This window comes from Monopterus albus, unplaced genomic scaffold, assembly GCF_001952655.1.
Source record: "Monopterus albus unplaced genomic scaffold, M_albus_1.0 scaffold64.1, whole genome shotgun sequence".
In the NCBI taxonomy this organism is placed as follows: Eukaryota; Metazoa; Chordata; class Actinopteri; order Synbranchiformes; family Synbranchidae; genus Monopterus; species Monopterus albus.
Window position 1 is genome coordinate 44503 of NW_018127944.1, and position 15642 is coordinate 60144.

Genomic DNA, 15642 nt, shown 5'->3' on the forward strand with positions numbered 1-15642 from the left:
AGGGCTTGTTAGGCAAGTGGCACTACAAGGCTAAGCATTCTGGGCAAAGTGCCATGCCGTGCCCCTGTCCTCATAGCGAGGCCGAACGGTCCCCATGGTGACAGCTAATTCGTCCACCTCTCCAGGCGGTGTGCCAGCCAGGCCTATCTTCAGTGGTACATCAGTGCGCTGAGGAATTTTCACAATGTTTTCACTGTCTGCTCACTGGAAATCAGTGCACATGAAGTACAGGAGATAAGAGTGTGGACCTTGACCTCTGACCTGATCCATGTAAAATAAATAAATAAATAAAAGACTTTTCAATGTCATTTATTTAAAAAAAAGAACAGAATCTGGATTGGATAACCTTGCATAACCCAAGTATGCATGTGAAGGACAGGGAAAAAAAAAAAAACCCCAGCCACCCAACATATTCCTGAACAACCAAAGGGTGGGAGGACAGGACAGGACTGTCTCAAACCAAATGTTATCTTGTTCTTTCCTGGTTTCTTTTCTCAGCATGAAACTCTAGTGCAAGGACTAAAGAGAAAACAATACAACTCGTCTTTTCTCCATCACGGAACATTATCTGGCATATGATAATATAAATTTTGGGTTCATACACATCTCAGTGTTTCATAGTAAACCATTATTTTCATTTACTCTAAAGTTTCTCCATTTAATTTAAAATGGTCGAGTTACTGATGCTACAAATGGACAATATTTTTCCAAAAATGTTCACAAATTCAAGTATCAAATTTGGCTACATCTACAACTTGCTTGTGTATGAGGACCGCTGCATCAGAACCTGCAGATCATTTCTGGCAAAAGGTTTTTCACCTTACTGGCCTTTCCTGATTTGTGTAGGAACCCCATTAACATTTACACGGGGATGTCTCAGAAAGTACAAAGTTTCTCTTCTGCATATCTTGAAAAAAACACAACAGTATCGATGTACAGACAAAATAATGAGTGTTTGATGTAGCATAGTTCAAGACAGCACCAGGCGAGCGTCATGACGGCAGCTATAGCCTAAAGGTTCAGCATTTGTGACCAGATGATCACAGGTTACAATCCCTGGAGAAAAAAAAAACCCAACACATTAAATCCCAGTCAGGAGAAGGAAAAGCACATTTCTGTCTCACAACAACAACTATATTACTATTGGAATGCCCTTGAGCAAGGCACTGAACCTCCGACTGCACCAGCGGGACTGCTCAGTGATTAACAGGCAAGTCTCAGGTGTGAGCGCGTCAGTGTGCGACCTCCTCCCTCTGCAGGCCGTGAAGTCAAATGTGATTTAAGGTAAACAATAAGGGCAGAAAACGGTGAAACCTGTCATGAGCTGATGTCACAAGAACACTCATTTTAAATTCTAGACATACATTTCTTCACTTTTTCACATGACACAGATTCACATGTCCAAGCCACCGCTTGGTTCTGGATCAGTCTCTCTGGGTGTAAACTGCTCTGGCCTCAGAGCTCTGGTGTCTACAGTAGAAAAATCATTCTTAGTGGCGGTGAGGAAAGCACGCTCTGGTGACTGACAGCTCATACATAATCAGACTATACATTTACCAATCTATGATCAATATCATCCTTGAGTGTCCATTAGTTTGACAAAGGCTTTTTGTATCTTCGGTTTAGTTTGGGCGTGGTGGTAGCTCAAGTCATGACAACAGGCGGCGGTAAAGATTTTTGCTCAAAGTCTGTGCAAGGAGATTTAATGAAACTGTCTCCCTTTGCACAACAGCTATCGCCAAGGTGTCCCTGAACAAGGCACCTACTGTGGAGCGGGCAACTGGGCAGCGCTGACGTGCGTGTGCATGGATGTGAAGCAGGGCACTGCCCAAAATGAGCAGGCGAGCTCTTGTGAAGTTCTGCTGGATAAATAAGGATAAATTATTCCCACTGACGGACCTCTTAGATTGTGTCCGATGATCAACAACAAATTTGAAGATGACGTCCCAGGTGGAGCGAGGAAATTTCTTCTTGTTTACAAAGTGAAATAAAATATGTTGTGGGGAATACCCTCCCGTAGCGCCACAAAGAAAGGCAGAACAAAAATAACTCGTGTCCCATTATCACAAGTCCTTAGGAGGGGGTGCGGGGCAGGAGGGGACTCCTGCATCGCCCTTTGTTCCCCAGCTGTGAAGGGACCGCTCTCGTGTTGTTGACTGGAGAGCTGCGTGGGTGGGGGCTAACAGGGCAGCGTCCTGCTAAATGTAGAACTGGTGTAGCGCCAGCTGGTCCATGAAAGGTTGTACCAAGTTGTCTGTGGCAAAGTAGAAGACCAGGCCGAAAAAAATGGAGATGGGCAGAGCGGGCAGCGCTTTCTTGAAGATGGCGAGAAGAAGCAGGGTCAGACACAGGCCCTGTGGCGGCACAGACAGACAAACAAAACAGAGAGGAAACTCAGTGACTGTGTATCAAACAAAATCAGCTCTGAAGGGGAAAAACAGCCTGTTATGCAATGGTGTGGGGCACATAAAGGGGGGTTAGATACTGTGCTGAGAAACAAAGATAAGACTGCGGTGACTTGAGCTTGATGCCAACATAAGCAGCTGTGGTCACTCACAATGAGAATGGCTACAAAACAGGCAAGTGTGGTGTTCCAGTCGCCGCTGGCTGTGGCAGACGCTTTCCCCACCAGCATGCTGTAGAAGATGAAGTCTCCGAGCCCCAGCTTGACACCCCCTGAAAACACAAAAGGACAACACATTCAGGGTGGAGTCAATTCAAATGAGATTAGCTTCAGCCCCACATCCTCCATAGACGCCCGTAATCACTGTACAAACAAGAGCTCCGTCCTCCTGCTTACAGAAGCTTTAAGTTAGAGAGGATGCAGATCTGAAAAGCACGGGAGAAGAAACCCAGCAAGTGCCATGAAGAATCAGTCTGCAGCCAAACATGTAGTCACATTCACAGACACACTAATTTCACAAAAAAGGGAAAAAAAAACACACAGACAATAACATCCCACTAATGTTTGATTTGTGGGATGTCGGACAAGTTTCAGTTGCAGAGCTCAGCTGTATTTTAGGGCTGTGATGTAAATTTAACATGATCATAATGTAGCTTTGCTCATTGATTCCATGGTATAACATTATTTTATAGAAGACGATGCTACAGGGACAGACAGCTGTGGAGTAAAGGAAGACATTAAGCTTTGGTTCTAATTATGAGCATTTAAAACAAACATTTAAATGTAAAAACAATTCAAGGTTCCAAAAAGTTTTCAGAAAAATGCACTGTGCAAAGCTGAAGGAGTTTTTCTTGGCTCAGAGATTCATTGATGTCACAGCAACAAAGAAATTATCAATACTTGTCACGGCTGCTCTGTGCTGTTTAATAAGGCAAACAACGAACGATATTTAGAGGAGAAATGCTGTTTCCATTGGCCACTGTTCAGTTGAAGAGTCGTGACCTGATATGTTTTAAAGAGCTGCCGGCTCTGATGTAAACTAACCTCGAAGTCGATCACAACACTCAGAAAGACAGGATCCCTCTGCCTCTGTTATGAGCTTTAGAGCTTGGGCATATCACCCAGTGCACGGGCGGGCGCTAAAGATTCACTGGTGAATGAGAATAAAACTGAATAAGAAGGTGTTTTATTTGGCAATGCCGATTCCCTGTCTGCTCGCAATCTTCGTCTTTGGCGTCTTATTCCAAAGCCGCTCTAAAAAAAAAACGTAGGTGTTTAATTTGATAATGATTTGAAACTTGACAGGCAAATTAATGTTGATGTAAAAACTAGTTTATTCCAAATAAGTCTGCTACATAAAGGTAAATCTTTCCTCCCGTTCAGTGAACTGGAGATGGCCATCCATCTTTTACTAGCTACGGATTAAACTACTGTAATGCGTTGCATTCTGGAGTAAGTAGGTCTTCACTAAACACACATCCGTTTCCCTTGGCCTATGGCTCTTAGTACAGTTTACCTATTCGGTTATTGCTTGTCTGTCACCTCTTTTTGCTTCAATTCTATTTTATTCGATTCTCTTTTGTTTTCTTCTTATTTTTGTACTTGTGAAGTACTTTGGTCAACATGCCATTGTTTTAAAGTGCTATATACAGTGGCAAGAAAAAGTATGTGAACCTTTTGGAATTTCATGGTTTTCTGCATTAATTTGTTATAAAATATGATCTGATCGTCATCTAAGTCAAAAGTATTGACAAGTATAATGTGCCTAAAATAATAACCCAAAGAAATTCCGATCTTTCATGTCTTTATTGAAAACAACCATAAAAGCTTCATAGTGCTAGTGGAAAAAGTAAGTGAACCCTTGAGTTAATGACTTCAAAAAAGCTAATTGGAGTCAGGTGTTGGCATACCTGGAGTCTAGTTAAGAAAATGAGTTTAGAGGTGTGGACTAGATCCACTTTGACTGATGAAAACCACTCAAACATTTTGAGTTTGCTCTGCACAAGAAGAATATGCTTTTGTCAGCCATGCCTCACCAAAAAGAGCTTTCAGAGGATCTAGCCAAAGATCTGCAGGTGTCATTGGAACTAACATCTGTCTTGCATAAAACACTGAACAAGCAGGGTGTCTATGGCGGGACACCATGAAGGAAGCCGCTGCTTACTAAAAAGAACATTGCTGCACACCTGAAGTTTGCAAAACAGCACACTGACACTCCACAGCGGTATTGGCAAAATGTTTTGTGGACTGATGTAACTAAGACATGAACTATTTGAAAAAACACACAGTACTACATCTGGCGTAAAAAGGTCACTGCATATCATCATGAAAACATCATCCCAACCATAAAGTATGGTGGAGGAATCATGATTTGGGCCTGCTCTGTTGCATCAGGGCCTGGCCAGCTTGCAGTCATTTAGGGGAAGATGAATTCCCAAGTGTTTTAAAACATTCTTCAGGATAATGTGAGAATGTCTGTACGTCAGCTGAAACTCTGTAGAAGTTGGGTGATGCAACAGGACAATGACCTAAAACATGGGAGCAAGTCCACAACAGAATGGCTTCAGAAAAACAAAATCTGCCTTTTGGAGAGTCAGAGCCCAGACCTCAACCCAATAGAGATGCTATGGAATGACTTGAAGAGAGTCATACACGAGAGACGTCCAAAGAACATGACAGAGCTAAATAGGTTCTGCAGTAAGAACGGGCTAAAATTCCTCCTGAACGATGTGCAGGTCTGATCCACAGCTACAGGAAGCACCTGGTTGAGGTTATTGCTACCAAGGGGGGGTCAACCAGTTATTAATTCCAGGGGTTCACTTATTCCACTACCATTGTGAATTTTGTTTGTGTTATTATTTTAGACACATTATATTTGTCAATAGTCTTGACGTAGATGAAGATCAGGTCACATTTTATGACAGATTAACGCAGAAAACCATGAAATTCCAAAAGGTTCACATACTTTTTCTTGCCACTGTAAATAAATTTGGATTTTATTTGATTTCATTTTAGTGCCATTAAATAAAATGAATAACCTTCAAAAAATATTAAAATTAGTTAACTAACAGCATTATTCTAAATTACACTCCCGTTACTTCCCTGCACCTGTATGGTTAAAACTCCTGGTAACTAGAAGGTCACGTGGACGGTCCACCTGTCAGCTCCACGACCAACATGTAAAACATTCAGCACTCACTCTCCTCATCTTCATCTTCAGCAGCAGGACGAGCAGAGGTCAGCCGCGGGTTTCCTCGGTGGACTGAAGCGGCCCCAGCTGGTGGGACTGCTGGTTGACCCAGGAGGGGGTGAAGCCTCCGTCGTCCTGTGACGAACTGGAGGGACCCAGGGACGCCACGGCTGCCGACAAGAGAGATCAGTCACACAAACAACAATCACACTGTAGTAATTATCAGGTCACAGGCTGAACCCTGCTCAGTCATCATCACCTTCTTGAGACTCTTGTTGAGGCAAAGCCGCTTCTGTTGAATTCCTCTTTGGCCTGTCGGTGTCGGCCATGTTGACGAGCCACACCATTGTAGCTGGGACAGAAGTAAGAGAGTACGAGGTTTCAAGGTTTGTGTTGTAAGCAGAGTCAAAGAAAAACTAACAAACACTGACAAATGTATCAGTCACAGGTGAAGTGGAAATTAGCTGAGGTGGCAAAGCACAGAAAGCAATCTGTCCCTGAAAGGAGCAGAAGTGGCAGTTTAAATGAAAAGTAACTTCATCTACTGTAGGTTCTCCTACTCTTTAAATGTTGTGTTTCACTGGCCCACCTCTGTTTTTTATTATAAAATGTTAGTAAATAGAGGTTTATATTCATCGTTTATCTTACAAGAATAAATGAGAGCTGGAAATATCGGTTCGTTCCTCTCCTGAGCCGTCTCCACCAGGATCCTCAGAGGCCCTTTGGGGCAGAGCACCGCTAACAGATCTATGAGAGGAAAGAAGAACAGAGGACGCTCTGAGAGGCCAGGACAGCAGCATGACACGACATCTGTGATAACAAGAGGCGGAGACTCAAGTGGCTGTCAGGGAGCAGAGAGACACAGGTCTGATCACTTCAAAAACAAAACTCCAGGCCATTAAAACCCATGAACTGAAGCACATGCTGCTGTAAAATGTTTACCTCACCGGGGACTGAAATAAGTGCAAGAAATCACTGTAGACCAGAATCTAAACATGATTTCCACTTAAAATAAGAACTTTTGCTGTGGAAATGCTCCAAAACTTAATGTCTTAATGTGGAGAGGTGACCCGGACTCACTGAACAGCACTGGCAGCAGTGCAGAGATATTGACACTAAAAAGGTTTTGAGCGGGACTGACTTCTCTAACCAAACATGCCCAAGCCCAACCCACAATGCATCTGTGTCATGCACAGTCATCCAACACTTTTCAGTCAAAAATCGGCTGTTGCGAGCTCAATAATGGAGTTCGTAAAGTAAAAGGAAACTGGAAGGTCATACAGGTATACTGTATGTTTTTAATTAGACCCAATGATGTGCTGAATTTTACATATAAATTTTTGGCTTATATTCCTTGTTACACAGGCCTGTAACTTAAAATAAAACATTTCCATTTGGACAAAAGTCGCGGTTGCTCTTTAGTTCTTTGGGATATAAGGTACTGGGTTAAGCTAGAAGTGAAATACATGTGGATACATGCAGTGGGTGCGATTTGAATGGAGCGCGATGCAATCTCAGCTGAACGCTGAGCGGTAATGAGCGGAGCAGCCTGGTGTGGTGATGAGTGGGGCAGCTCCAGCTCCACTCCACTCATGCGCTCTGGTTAGAGAACACATTTTTAATCTTACCATTTTTCTCCAACACTGTTATTCTGTTATGGAACACAGGTGCTAAAAAGAAAATCTGATGACTTGATGCTCAAAAACATCTTCAGAGCCAAGACTTCACATTTCTCCCCCAAAAGCACACACAGCTCAAAGCAAGAGGAGAGAATTTACCATAGACAGATATGACTGCTAGTATGAGCCAGGCTGTCCACTCTGGCAGATACTTGATGAAAACCAGGGCCATGAGGGCGCTGATCATGATGAGGTAGGCCTGCTGCAGTCGCAGCGGTCCTTTCCAGTGAATACACATCATGCCCACCACTCCGAAGTTCCAGATTATTATCGCCAGGGTGAAGTAGTCCATGGCCACATTGTAGGTCTTGAAAACCTCTCTGTTGGACAGAGCAGAGAAATAACGGAAACACCTGGGAAGTCTCCTTCAGTCACCATAAAGAATCAGATGACATAGTACTACCACAAGCTGTCAAAATACCTAAAGCTTATTGTCATTTACGGTTGATCAAATCAATCACATCGACAAAGCAGACAAAGCTTCTATCATTAGGTGTTGTTTATGAGGGGGGATGAAAAGGTTTACACACTGGTATTGTGTCAAAGTGTGGTCTCGTACCCAGGTGTTTCTCCCCTGTTAAACAGTTTCCCTCAAAATACAGATTCCACTCCATCTCTTCATTCAGCTTTTCACTTCCTGCCCTCCATCAGAGTTTCGTGCATCATAATACTCACGTATTTGCAACCCACCTATTAAATGAAATGTTATGGGGTGTGGCTTACTTGAGGTAGATGTAGGAGAAGAAGAAGAGCAGGAGGAGGGAAGAGAGGAAGAGCCAGCCTTGGATCACCTGTGAAGATGAACGTCATGAGATTCAGTGTACAAAACTGCTGCAATCAATCAGCAGCTGCACATACTGTACTTGTTTCTAGTGTTTTAAACAAAGACCACCAGAGGGGTGGGGTTTACCACAGAGGGCGACAGAGCACCACAGAGTTTGGACAAAGTGAAAATCCACTGTCCTGGTGCGCTCAGCCCCACCAGTCTGGTGCTCCGGCTTATATCAGGTCTGCAGTGAAGGGATACAGCAGCACATATGATGCAGACAGACATGACCAGTGTTAGCATGCACCTTGTAGCAGCGGTACTTGTATAACAGTACCAGCACCAAAGTCATGACAATGATCACAGTGATCATGATGGTGGCATTCAGGATGGAGTTGACAGCTCTCTGTCCTACTGTGTCGGTGTCTTCAGGGAACGGCGTGTAGATCCTGAGGGCGACATTACAAAGACACATCTCAGGCAAACAACAAAGACTGGAATATATGATAAATACAAATCAAGCTCAATGCACCATAGTACTGAAGACGTGCAGTAGTGTTTTTTCATATGGTGACTGTGTGCAGTGGCTTCCACTGTGATTCTTATTACACCCAATACCCTTGTTGGTAGAGAGCTTGACATTCAAGCTTACTGCTGTTTCAGAGAGGTTTAAATTGCTCTGGGCAAGAGCTCATGTTATAAAATGTTATCTTTAGTTGCTCAGAGCCAGAAAGGTTCAAACTGCATTAATAATCGTGTGCAATTACAAGGCAGTCTTCTGTATTCTAACTGTGTAGGTATGATATATATTGCATTAACTCCACCTAGTGGCACGGTGGCTGTATATTGCATTGCAATCAAACACCATAAGAAGTGAGCTGTGAATCTGGCCCAAGTCCCATCCTATCTCTCCTCATCTGTCTGATAAGGGTCACAACACTCACAATCTCTGTCCGTCATTCTGGGTGTAGAAGCTGACCGACTTTATGGTTGCCACAACGACCACCATGCAGAGGGTCACGGGGACAAACAGCATGATGACATGCTTGGCCCCGTATTTCAAGGTCAACTCCTCATCCTCGTCTCCCTCGGCCTCCACCACACGTGGAGGAGGAGCAATGGGAGGCTGCCCATTCTGCTCTGGTCCACTACCATTGCCGCTGCTGCCGCCTCCGCCTCCTCCACCATCTCCTCCTCCTCCAGCTCCTGAGCCTCCTCTGGTCACTGCAGTGTTCTGTGTGTGTTCAGGGGCTGCACTGAACCCCTGTTGGTCCTGTTGGTATGACAGGACAGTCGCATTACTTTCTGTATAGTACATTCAGTGTACAGACATTTTTACGGTACTGGTTAAAAGTGCGTTTCTATAAATCACACAACAGTTCCGTCACTGGTCACCCCCGTTCTTTCTCCCCATGTTTCCTGTCACTTGAGGCTCTAAAGTATCTAATAAAATGCAACCAAAATATATCTATAAATCTGTTTTGAACTATTTTTTGTCATTTAGTACCTTTATGTATGAATCAAATGAATGGAAATGAGGGGTGAGCAATAGGCACCAGCATCCAACCCAAGTCCCTGGCACTAGGAGCCAGTTTAACCAAATAAGCAACATTTCAAGATGTGATTTGCAACACAAGATCATTTCTCTCATTTAGACAAGGCTTGCAACCTGCACAGGCTTTGTAGGACTCACAATTCTTGTAAGAAGCTATGATTTGTGAAATGCGATGCTGATATCAAACGGGAACATTGAGGGTCACTTAAACCCCTGGCCACCAGGAATCTTCTCTATATATTTTATGTTAAAGGCCTTATGTGTTTACTTTATGCGTTGACTTTTGAAAAATCTGACCTTAGAATTTGCCACATCTATAGTCTGGATCAACCTTTCATCTTCTATCTTCCTGCAAACATTCTGGATCAACACATTTGAAAAGACCATCATATCACTAGGTGAAATGTGCCAACTGCAATACAGCAAACCATAATCAGACATTCCAGGTAAAGTGGTACCTTTACACTCACTAAACCAGTTCCTCCAAAGACTTAAAAACTCACTCCAAAGATCTGTCCTGTCAGAACGAAATAATGAGGAAAAGCCAGGACTGTCAGACTGCCAGGCAAGTCAAGACATGCAGCAGCCCAGACATGAAGCAACCTAACCAGGTATGCAGAAATGAAGACAGGAGGCACCTCCAAAGTGAAAGCTGCCACAACCATTTAACCAGGATGCTGTACAAAGTAGTCTCACCATGTGGTACACCACAGCTCAGTCCTGGGAGGCCAGTGTTAGTATTTGACAGCAGTGATAATGTGTTAAACACCCTTTATGCCCTCTTAACCTCTTGAATATGCTGCTCGAGACAGAAATGAAATGCTCCCCCCCAAGGCTGAGAAATACTGTTGTACTGCATGTGCACGGCATGTGCACAACAGTTTAAGGAAGCTAAGTGAACTGTGACACAGAACTTTGACTCCTCTGAATGACAGGGAGAACACACCCTTATATACAACAGGAGCAAAATGCAAAGAGCAACACACTCGCACTCATGTTGCTAATGTTCCTGCGTTAATGATTCAGACAGTTACATCTTTCTTTACCACAGAAAGACCAAACAAAACCAGAGTTACCAGACTGAAACTCCTCCAGAGTGTGTGACACTTTCATCACTGACTTGTCACTGAACCTAACCTGTTGGCTAATCATTACCCAATATACAGTTTTAGCACAGAAAACTGTGACGCATCCTTTCATACGCACCATATTGTTTTCAATATCCTCTGCACCGTTTGCCATGGTTGGATCGGTGGACACTGGTCCTCACATGCAAACCAAACTGTTTACCTGAATGAGGAGAAGAGGAGACAATATCAGGCTTAAGGCACCAAAAAAAAAACAGGAATAATAAGGGCACATCAGGGTCAACAAGTCGGGTGTGTAAAGACAGACAGTGACTTGACAGTGATGCTAAAGAAATAGAACACACAGTTTATTTAAACATTTAAAATAACCCAAACATGTCCTGTGTATTATTACTAGCCCTATCTATATTAGCTTTGGCCGAACTCTGAAAAACATTTTTTCTCATTTGAAGTACTCTATAGTGAGTTTGTTAAAGGTTAAACCTGATCAAACTATGTGGTACGTTTTAACTAGAGCCTTCATATAAAAGTAAAGAAGTAAAAACTACAATATCTGTGTTGTAGTCCAGAAAGTTGCAGAAAATGGAAATGGTGAAGCAAAGTACAAGCTGCTCAAATTCGACCACAACATAAATGTTTAATAACAATATCAAATATAAATCAGCATTTTACAACTGTGCCGACTGTCCTGGGGACATTAGTTTAACAAATATTGACTAACTAAGCTTTTGCCACTGACAGCTAGTTAAATAACGTTACTGCGGGAATGTCACGTTCACGTTACTGAATAAACGCCGATAATTTACAAATAGTGAGCTACTATTTGTTGAACCGCTAAATTTAATGTAAAGGGTGTTTCTTTTACTTTTTACTAACGTTACTTGCCAATTACTTGAAAGCTGCGTTAATCATTTAAACGTACTGATTATCCACAGAGGTATATTACCGTTAGCGTGTCGATTCAATGGTTAGTTAGCCAAAAATGCCATAAAGGCAGCGGCCGCGCTGGGTGGCTCGCGCTACCAAACGTGCATATGAAACGACATATGAAGCCTAATTAACAGGCTCGAAAGAGTGGAACCTACCTACTGTAAACAGCAGATAATTTCCTTAAGGTTTTGTTCACAAGCACGTTTAATACCCAGGTACTTTCTCCTTTGTTGTTCCTGACTTCTCACTGAACATCCGGCCGCTGGTGTGAACTACTTCCTACTCCCAGAGATTCAAGGGGCGTTCACGATCAAAACGTTATCTGAGATTTGTTGGGTTTTTTCCGTTAACGTTGAAATATGAAATAAGTCGACTTCTTATGTACACGATCGATTTCACTCAGTGTTAGCCTTGAAACCAATAAAAGACTACAATTAACAACAAGAAAATATTACCGTTAGAAACAAAAGTAGCCATGGTGCATTCACGTTACCACGATAAAACCGTAATTAGGAACAGCTCAGTGGGGAATCCCGTACACACCACCCTCCGATTTGAACTTCTAGTTTGAGAAAACGGGAATTCCGGAAAACGAAAAACAAGAATATCACAACAAAGTGAAAATCGACTACAGCTGACAGTAACATCAAAATAACATTAACAATTAACATTATTCCAATCTCTAATTATAAAATCTTAGCATTAACGTTAAGTCTGAGCCCATCAGAATAAAGCGTGAACACTTCCAGGGCTGAATAACGCCATTTTTTCCCCGTTTTACTGACAGTACGCGAATGCAGCATTAATAGTACGTTGTTCTTCCGGTGCCAAAAGGTCATTCGTTTAACAGAAGGGAGTCTCCAAGAAAATCCTAACCAAAAACCGTCTAAAAGATACTAAAACCATGGTTAGTACGTTGTTATACCGTGTTTACAGACTATACATTGAAATGAAATCGATGTGTTAGTGCTAACGTCTTATTTCTAGTTTTTGATAAAGATTCCAGCTTTTTTGCTAACATTAGCATGAATGTGGAGACGGTGGTATTTGAGCAGCTGCAACAAAACCACGCTGTTGCAAAGTACAGATTTACTGCTCCTCGAAAAGCAAGTCTTCATATTTGTGCCAACAGGTCTTTAGTATTTTGACTATATGGTGCTATCTACGCAGTAATGTTTCAACAGGAACCCGAAATGACCGTTTGAACCGCAGTCTAACAACATTTCTGGTTTTTCAGTCCCACACCATCCTGCTGGTGCAGCCCACCAAGAGGCCAGAGGGGAGGACGTACGCTGACTACGAATCGGTCAACGAGTGTATGGAAGGTAGGTCGATACTCAGCCCTAACAGTAACACAAATATATGATAAAAACTAACAATAACTCTTACCAAAAGTAGGACAACTGTATATAAAGCACGTGGGAAATGTGATTAATGTTGGTTGTACGTGTTGTCATGTTATTTCCATTACTGAAATACAGATGTTTAAGTTGAGAATCTAAATAGGTGATATAGACATAAAACTGTCGATAGAACTACACTGATCAAGTCTTTAGGTGACACTTCACAGTAAGTAACAAACCATCTGAACATTTTTAAAACCAACAGCAGGGATCAAAACAGTGTCCAGTCAGTAAGAAAAGTTAGCATTATTATTTCGTAATTATTATTATTAATGAATTATTAATTAATTTAGCTTTTTTTCCAGTTGACTGAAACCATTGAGGAGTGTGATGCACTGTATTTTTTGTCTCCTGTGCAGGTGTGTGTAAGATGTACGAGGAGCATTTAAAGAGAATGAACCCCAACAGTCCCTCCATAACATATGACATCAGCCAGCTGTTTGACTTCATTGATGACCTGGCTGACCTAAGCTGTTTGGTGTAAGTTTGACACGAAAACTGGCTAAATTGAAACTGCTGGAAATAATATCTTGTCGTGATCAGTTTCTCTGGAGTTTAAAACCATTGGTAAGGAGTGCATTTTGAAATCCTCTGACAGTGTAATAGCCCTCCACACACTTGCTGTTAACAAATTTAGCAGAGAAGATTTCTACCTGTGTACTGTGTTATCAGCTTAGCATTGGTGCCTGGATTCAAACTCACACTGCTGCAGTTATCCTGCAGGAGCAGATAAAACTGACTGCGCCAGAAGCCATGTGAATGTAGGGAGTTTTATTTTGTTTTAAGTGGGAGGCTCCAGCACCTGTGCAGCCCTGTAGGCCTCCCTGATTAAGTTCCCTTGAGCAAAACGCAGTCCCCACCAGCTCCCTTGGTGCTTTTCTCTCTCCTAGTAGCTGAACTGGCTTTCAGACCTCAAGGAGAACATGAGCAAGAGGAGTAACTGAGATGAAAAGTGTCTCATTTGATGCCTCCTTTTGTTTCATGTTGTGTAGTAAAAAGCAACATCTTCCACACAAATTGGAGGCTGCCTGTTATGGCCCGGCCCAAAGGAAAATAATGAAAGTGAAAATAATTTGCTGTTCTGCCGTAGGTATCGCGCTGACACACAGACGTACCAGCCGTACAACAAGGACTGGATCAAAGAGAAGATCTACGTGCTGCTTCGCCGTCAGGCCCAGCAGGCAGCAAAGTGAGGCCTGACTGCAGCTGCAGGGGCGAGCGGATCACTGTTGTTTTTCTTGTTTGTAACTTGTGTTGAAATGGAGTGAACTCCCAACTTTTTAGAAGTTTTTGAAAGTTTTTTTTCTCCTGGAGGGAAGGTGCATTTTTTTATTTTAATGTTCAACTTGTTAATAAAGATTTACTTTGAATAACACAACTGTCTGATGTAATTGTCCTTTTTTGCATCTTTCTTTTCCTTTCCATCTGTTGGTTTCCTTTCTCTCTGTACTACATCTTTATTGTTCTTTTTATTTTACTTCCTCATTCCTCAAACCTTTTTGTTTTCTGTTTTTTTATTTATTTATTTCAAAATGGGTGTGGATGAATACCACTGGTCTACAACCAAACCACTTCTGAAACAAAAGAAATCTTTGCTAATTCTGGGCCATGATATCTAAACTTGTTGCTTGACCCTGATTTGTAAGATAGGGCACTGCCAGTGTATACATTTTGCTTGAACATGACTGAACTGAACCAAAACTCTAATGACAAAACTGTTTGCTTCTGATACAACGAGCTTTGTAGGTGAAACATGCTGCTGCTGTGTCTCAGGCGGTTTTCATTTAACTAAGACATCAAACTTGTATACATCGGCCCAGAGCCTCAGTCAGAGGGTGTCATTATCTTTACTTGTCAGTTTTTTTGCACATCGTCATATAACAAACATGGCGAAACATTTTAAAAACCACAGCCAGTCAGCTCTTTTAAAAGCCATATTTGAATTCATCACCTCAAAACCATCAGCTGACTGAACTTCAGGTCAGGACCAAGCAGGGAGACGCTGCTAAAAGGAGCTAAAAGGTTGCTAATCTGGCTAAGTCTAAACTCTAAACACTGCTGCTTTATCTTATGTGATATGTGTGATTGTCTATAAAGAAAAGTCAACCTTACCTCTTACTATGAAAGTGACTTTTTCTCACCTCACAGTACAGACATCCCCTTAATCTATTGGCTACAGTCAGGTCTCCGATTATAGCTGCTGTTTTAAGGCACTTTTCTTGTAATACAAATGAAAGTGTCTGCATCTCCTTAGATTTGCTGGCAGATCTTACACATACAGTATGCACCCTCTAAGTTGACTTGATTTTGGAATAAACACAGGGGCAGTAGAAGAGAGCGCTGTGTGTGTCTTACCTGGGCTTCTCTAACCAGCAGCTGCCTGTACTTTGTGAACAGGTCCTTAGTGCGTTTCAGGAGGAAGCCGGACACAGTGCCAAACTCCTGGTCCCCTGCGAGGAGAGAAACACCATCACACTTAGATCAACTGGTAATAAATCACTGCACCCTAATGTAGGATTTTAAAAACGTTTCCATCAAGAGTCATGTATGTTATTTACGTATGTAAGCAGTTCTGTTTTACGGCTGTTTTGCTTTCACTACGTCACCGACGTCAGGCTCTTTGTGGT

General features: G+C 42.3%; 2 protein-coding genes across 2 annotated transcripts; one reads left to right on the forward strand and one right to left on the reverse strand.

Annotated features, from left to right (window-relative positions):
* Nucleotides 1-312: 312 nt before the first annotated feature.
* Nucleotides 313-15465, reverse strand: LOC109962428 (presenilin-1-like). Its single transcript, XM_020604132.1, is given in 12 exon segments — nt 313-2354; nt 2558-2676; nt 5604-5648; nt 5651-5764; nt 5854-5946; nt 6243-6341; nt 7373-7593; nt 7997-8064; nt 8347-8488; nt 8984-9312; nt 10801-10884; nt 15371-15465. Coding segments are annotated over 11 exon segments (1422 nt in total). The 5' UTR covers nt 10837-10884; nt 15371-15465; the 3' UTR covers nt 313-2198.
* LOC109962429 (ERH mRNA splicing and mitosis factor) lies at nt 12386-14393 on the forward strand. The gene is made up of 4 exons (XM_020604133.1): nt 12386-12519; nt 12850-12937; nt 13375-13495; nt 14106-14393. The coding sequence occupies exons 1-4, from the start codon at nt 12517-12519 to the stop codon at nt 14206-14208; spliced, it is 315 nt and encodes a 104-aa protein (XP_020459789.1). The 5' UTR covers nt 12386-12516; the 3' UTR covers nt 14209-14393.
* Nucleotides 15466-15642: the final 177 nt, after the last annotated feature.

Bases quoted from the DNA above. Each gene is read 5' to 3' on its own strand.
- LOC109962429 (XM_020604133.1), top strand. The intron at 12,938-13,374 runs GTAGGTCGATAC...TCTCCTGTGCAG, and splicing joins GGTCAACGAGTGTATGGAAG to GTGTGTGTAAGATGTACGAG. The intron at 13,496-14,105 runs GTAAGTTTGACA...GTTCTGCCGTAG, and splicing joins GCTGACCTAAGCTGTTTGGT to GTATCGCGCTGACACACAGA.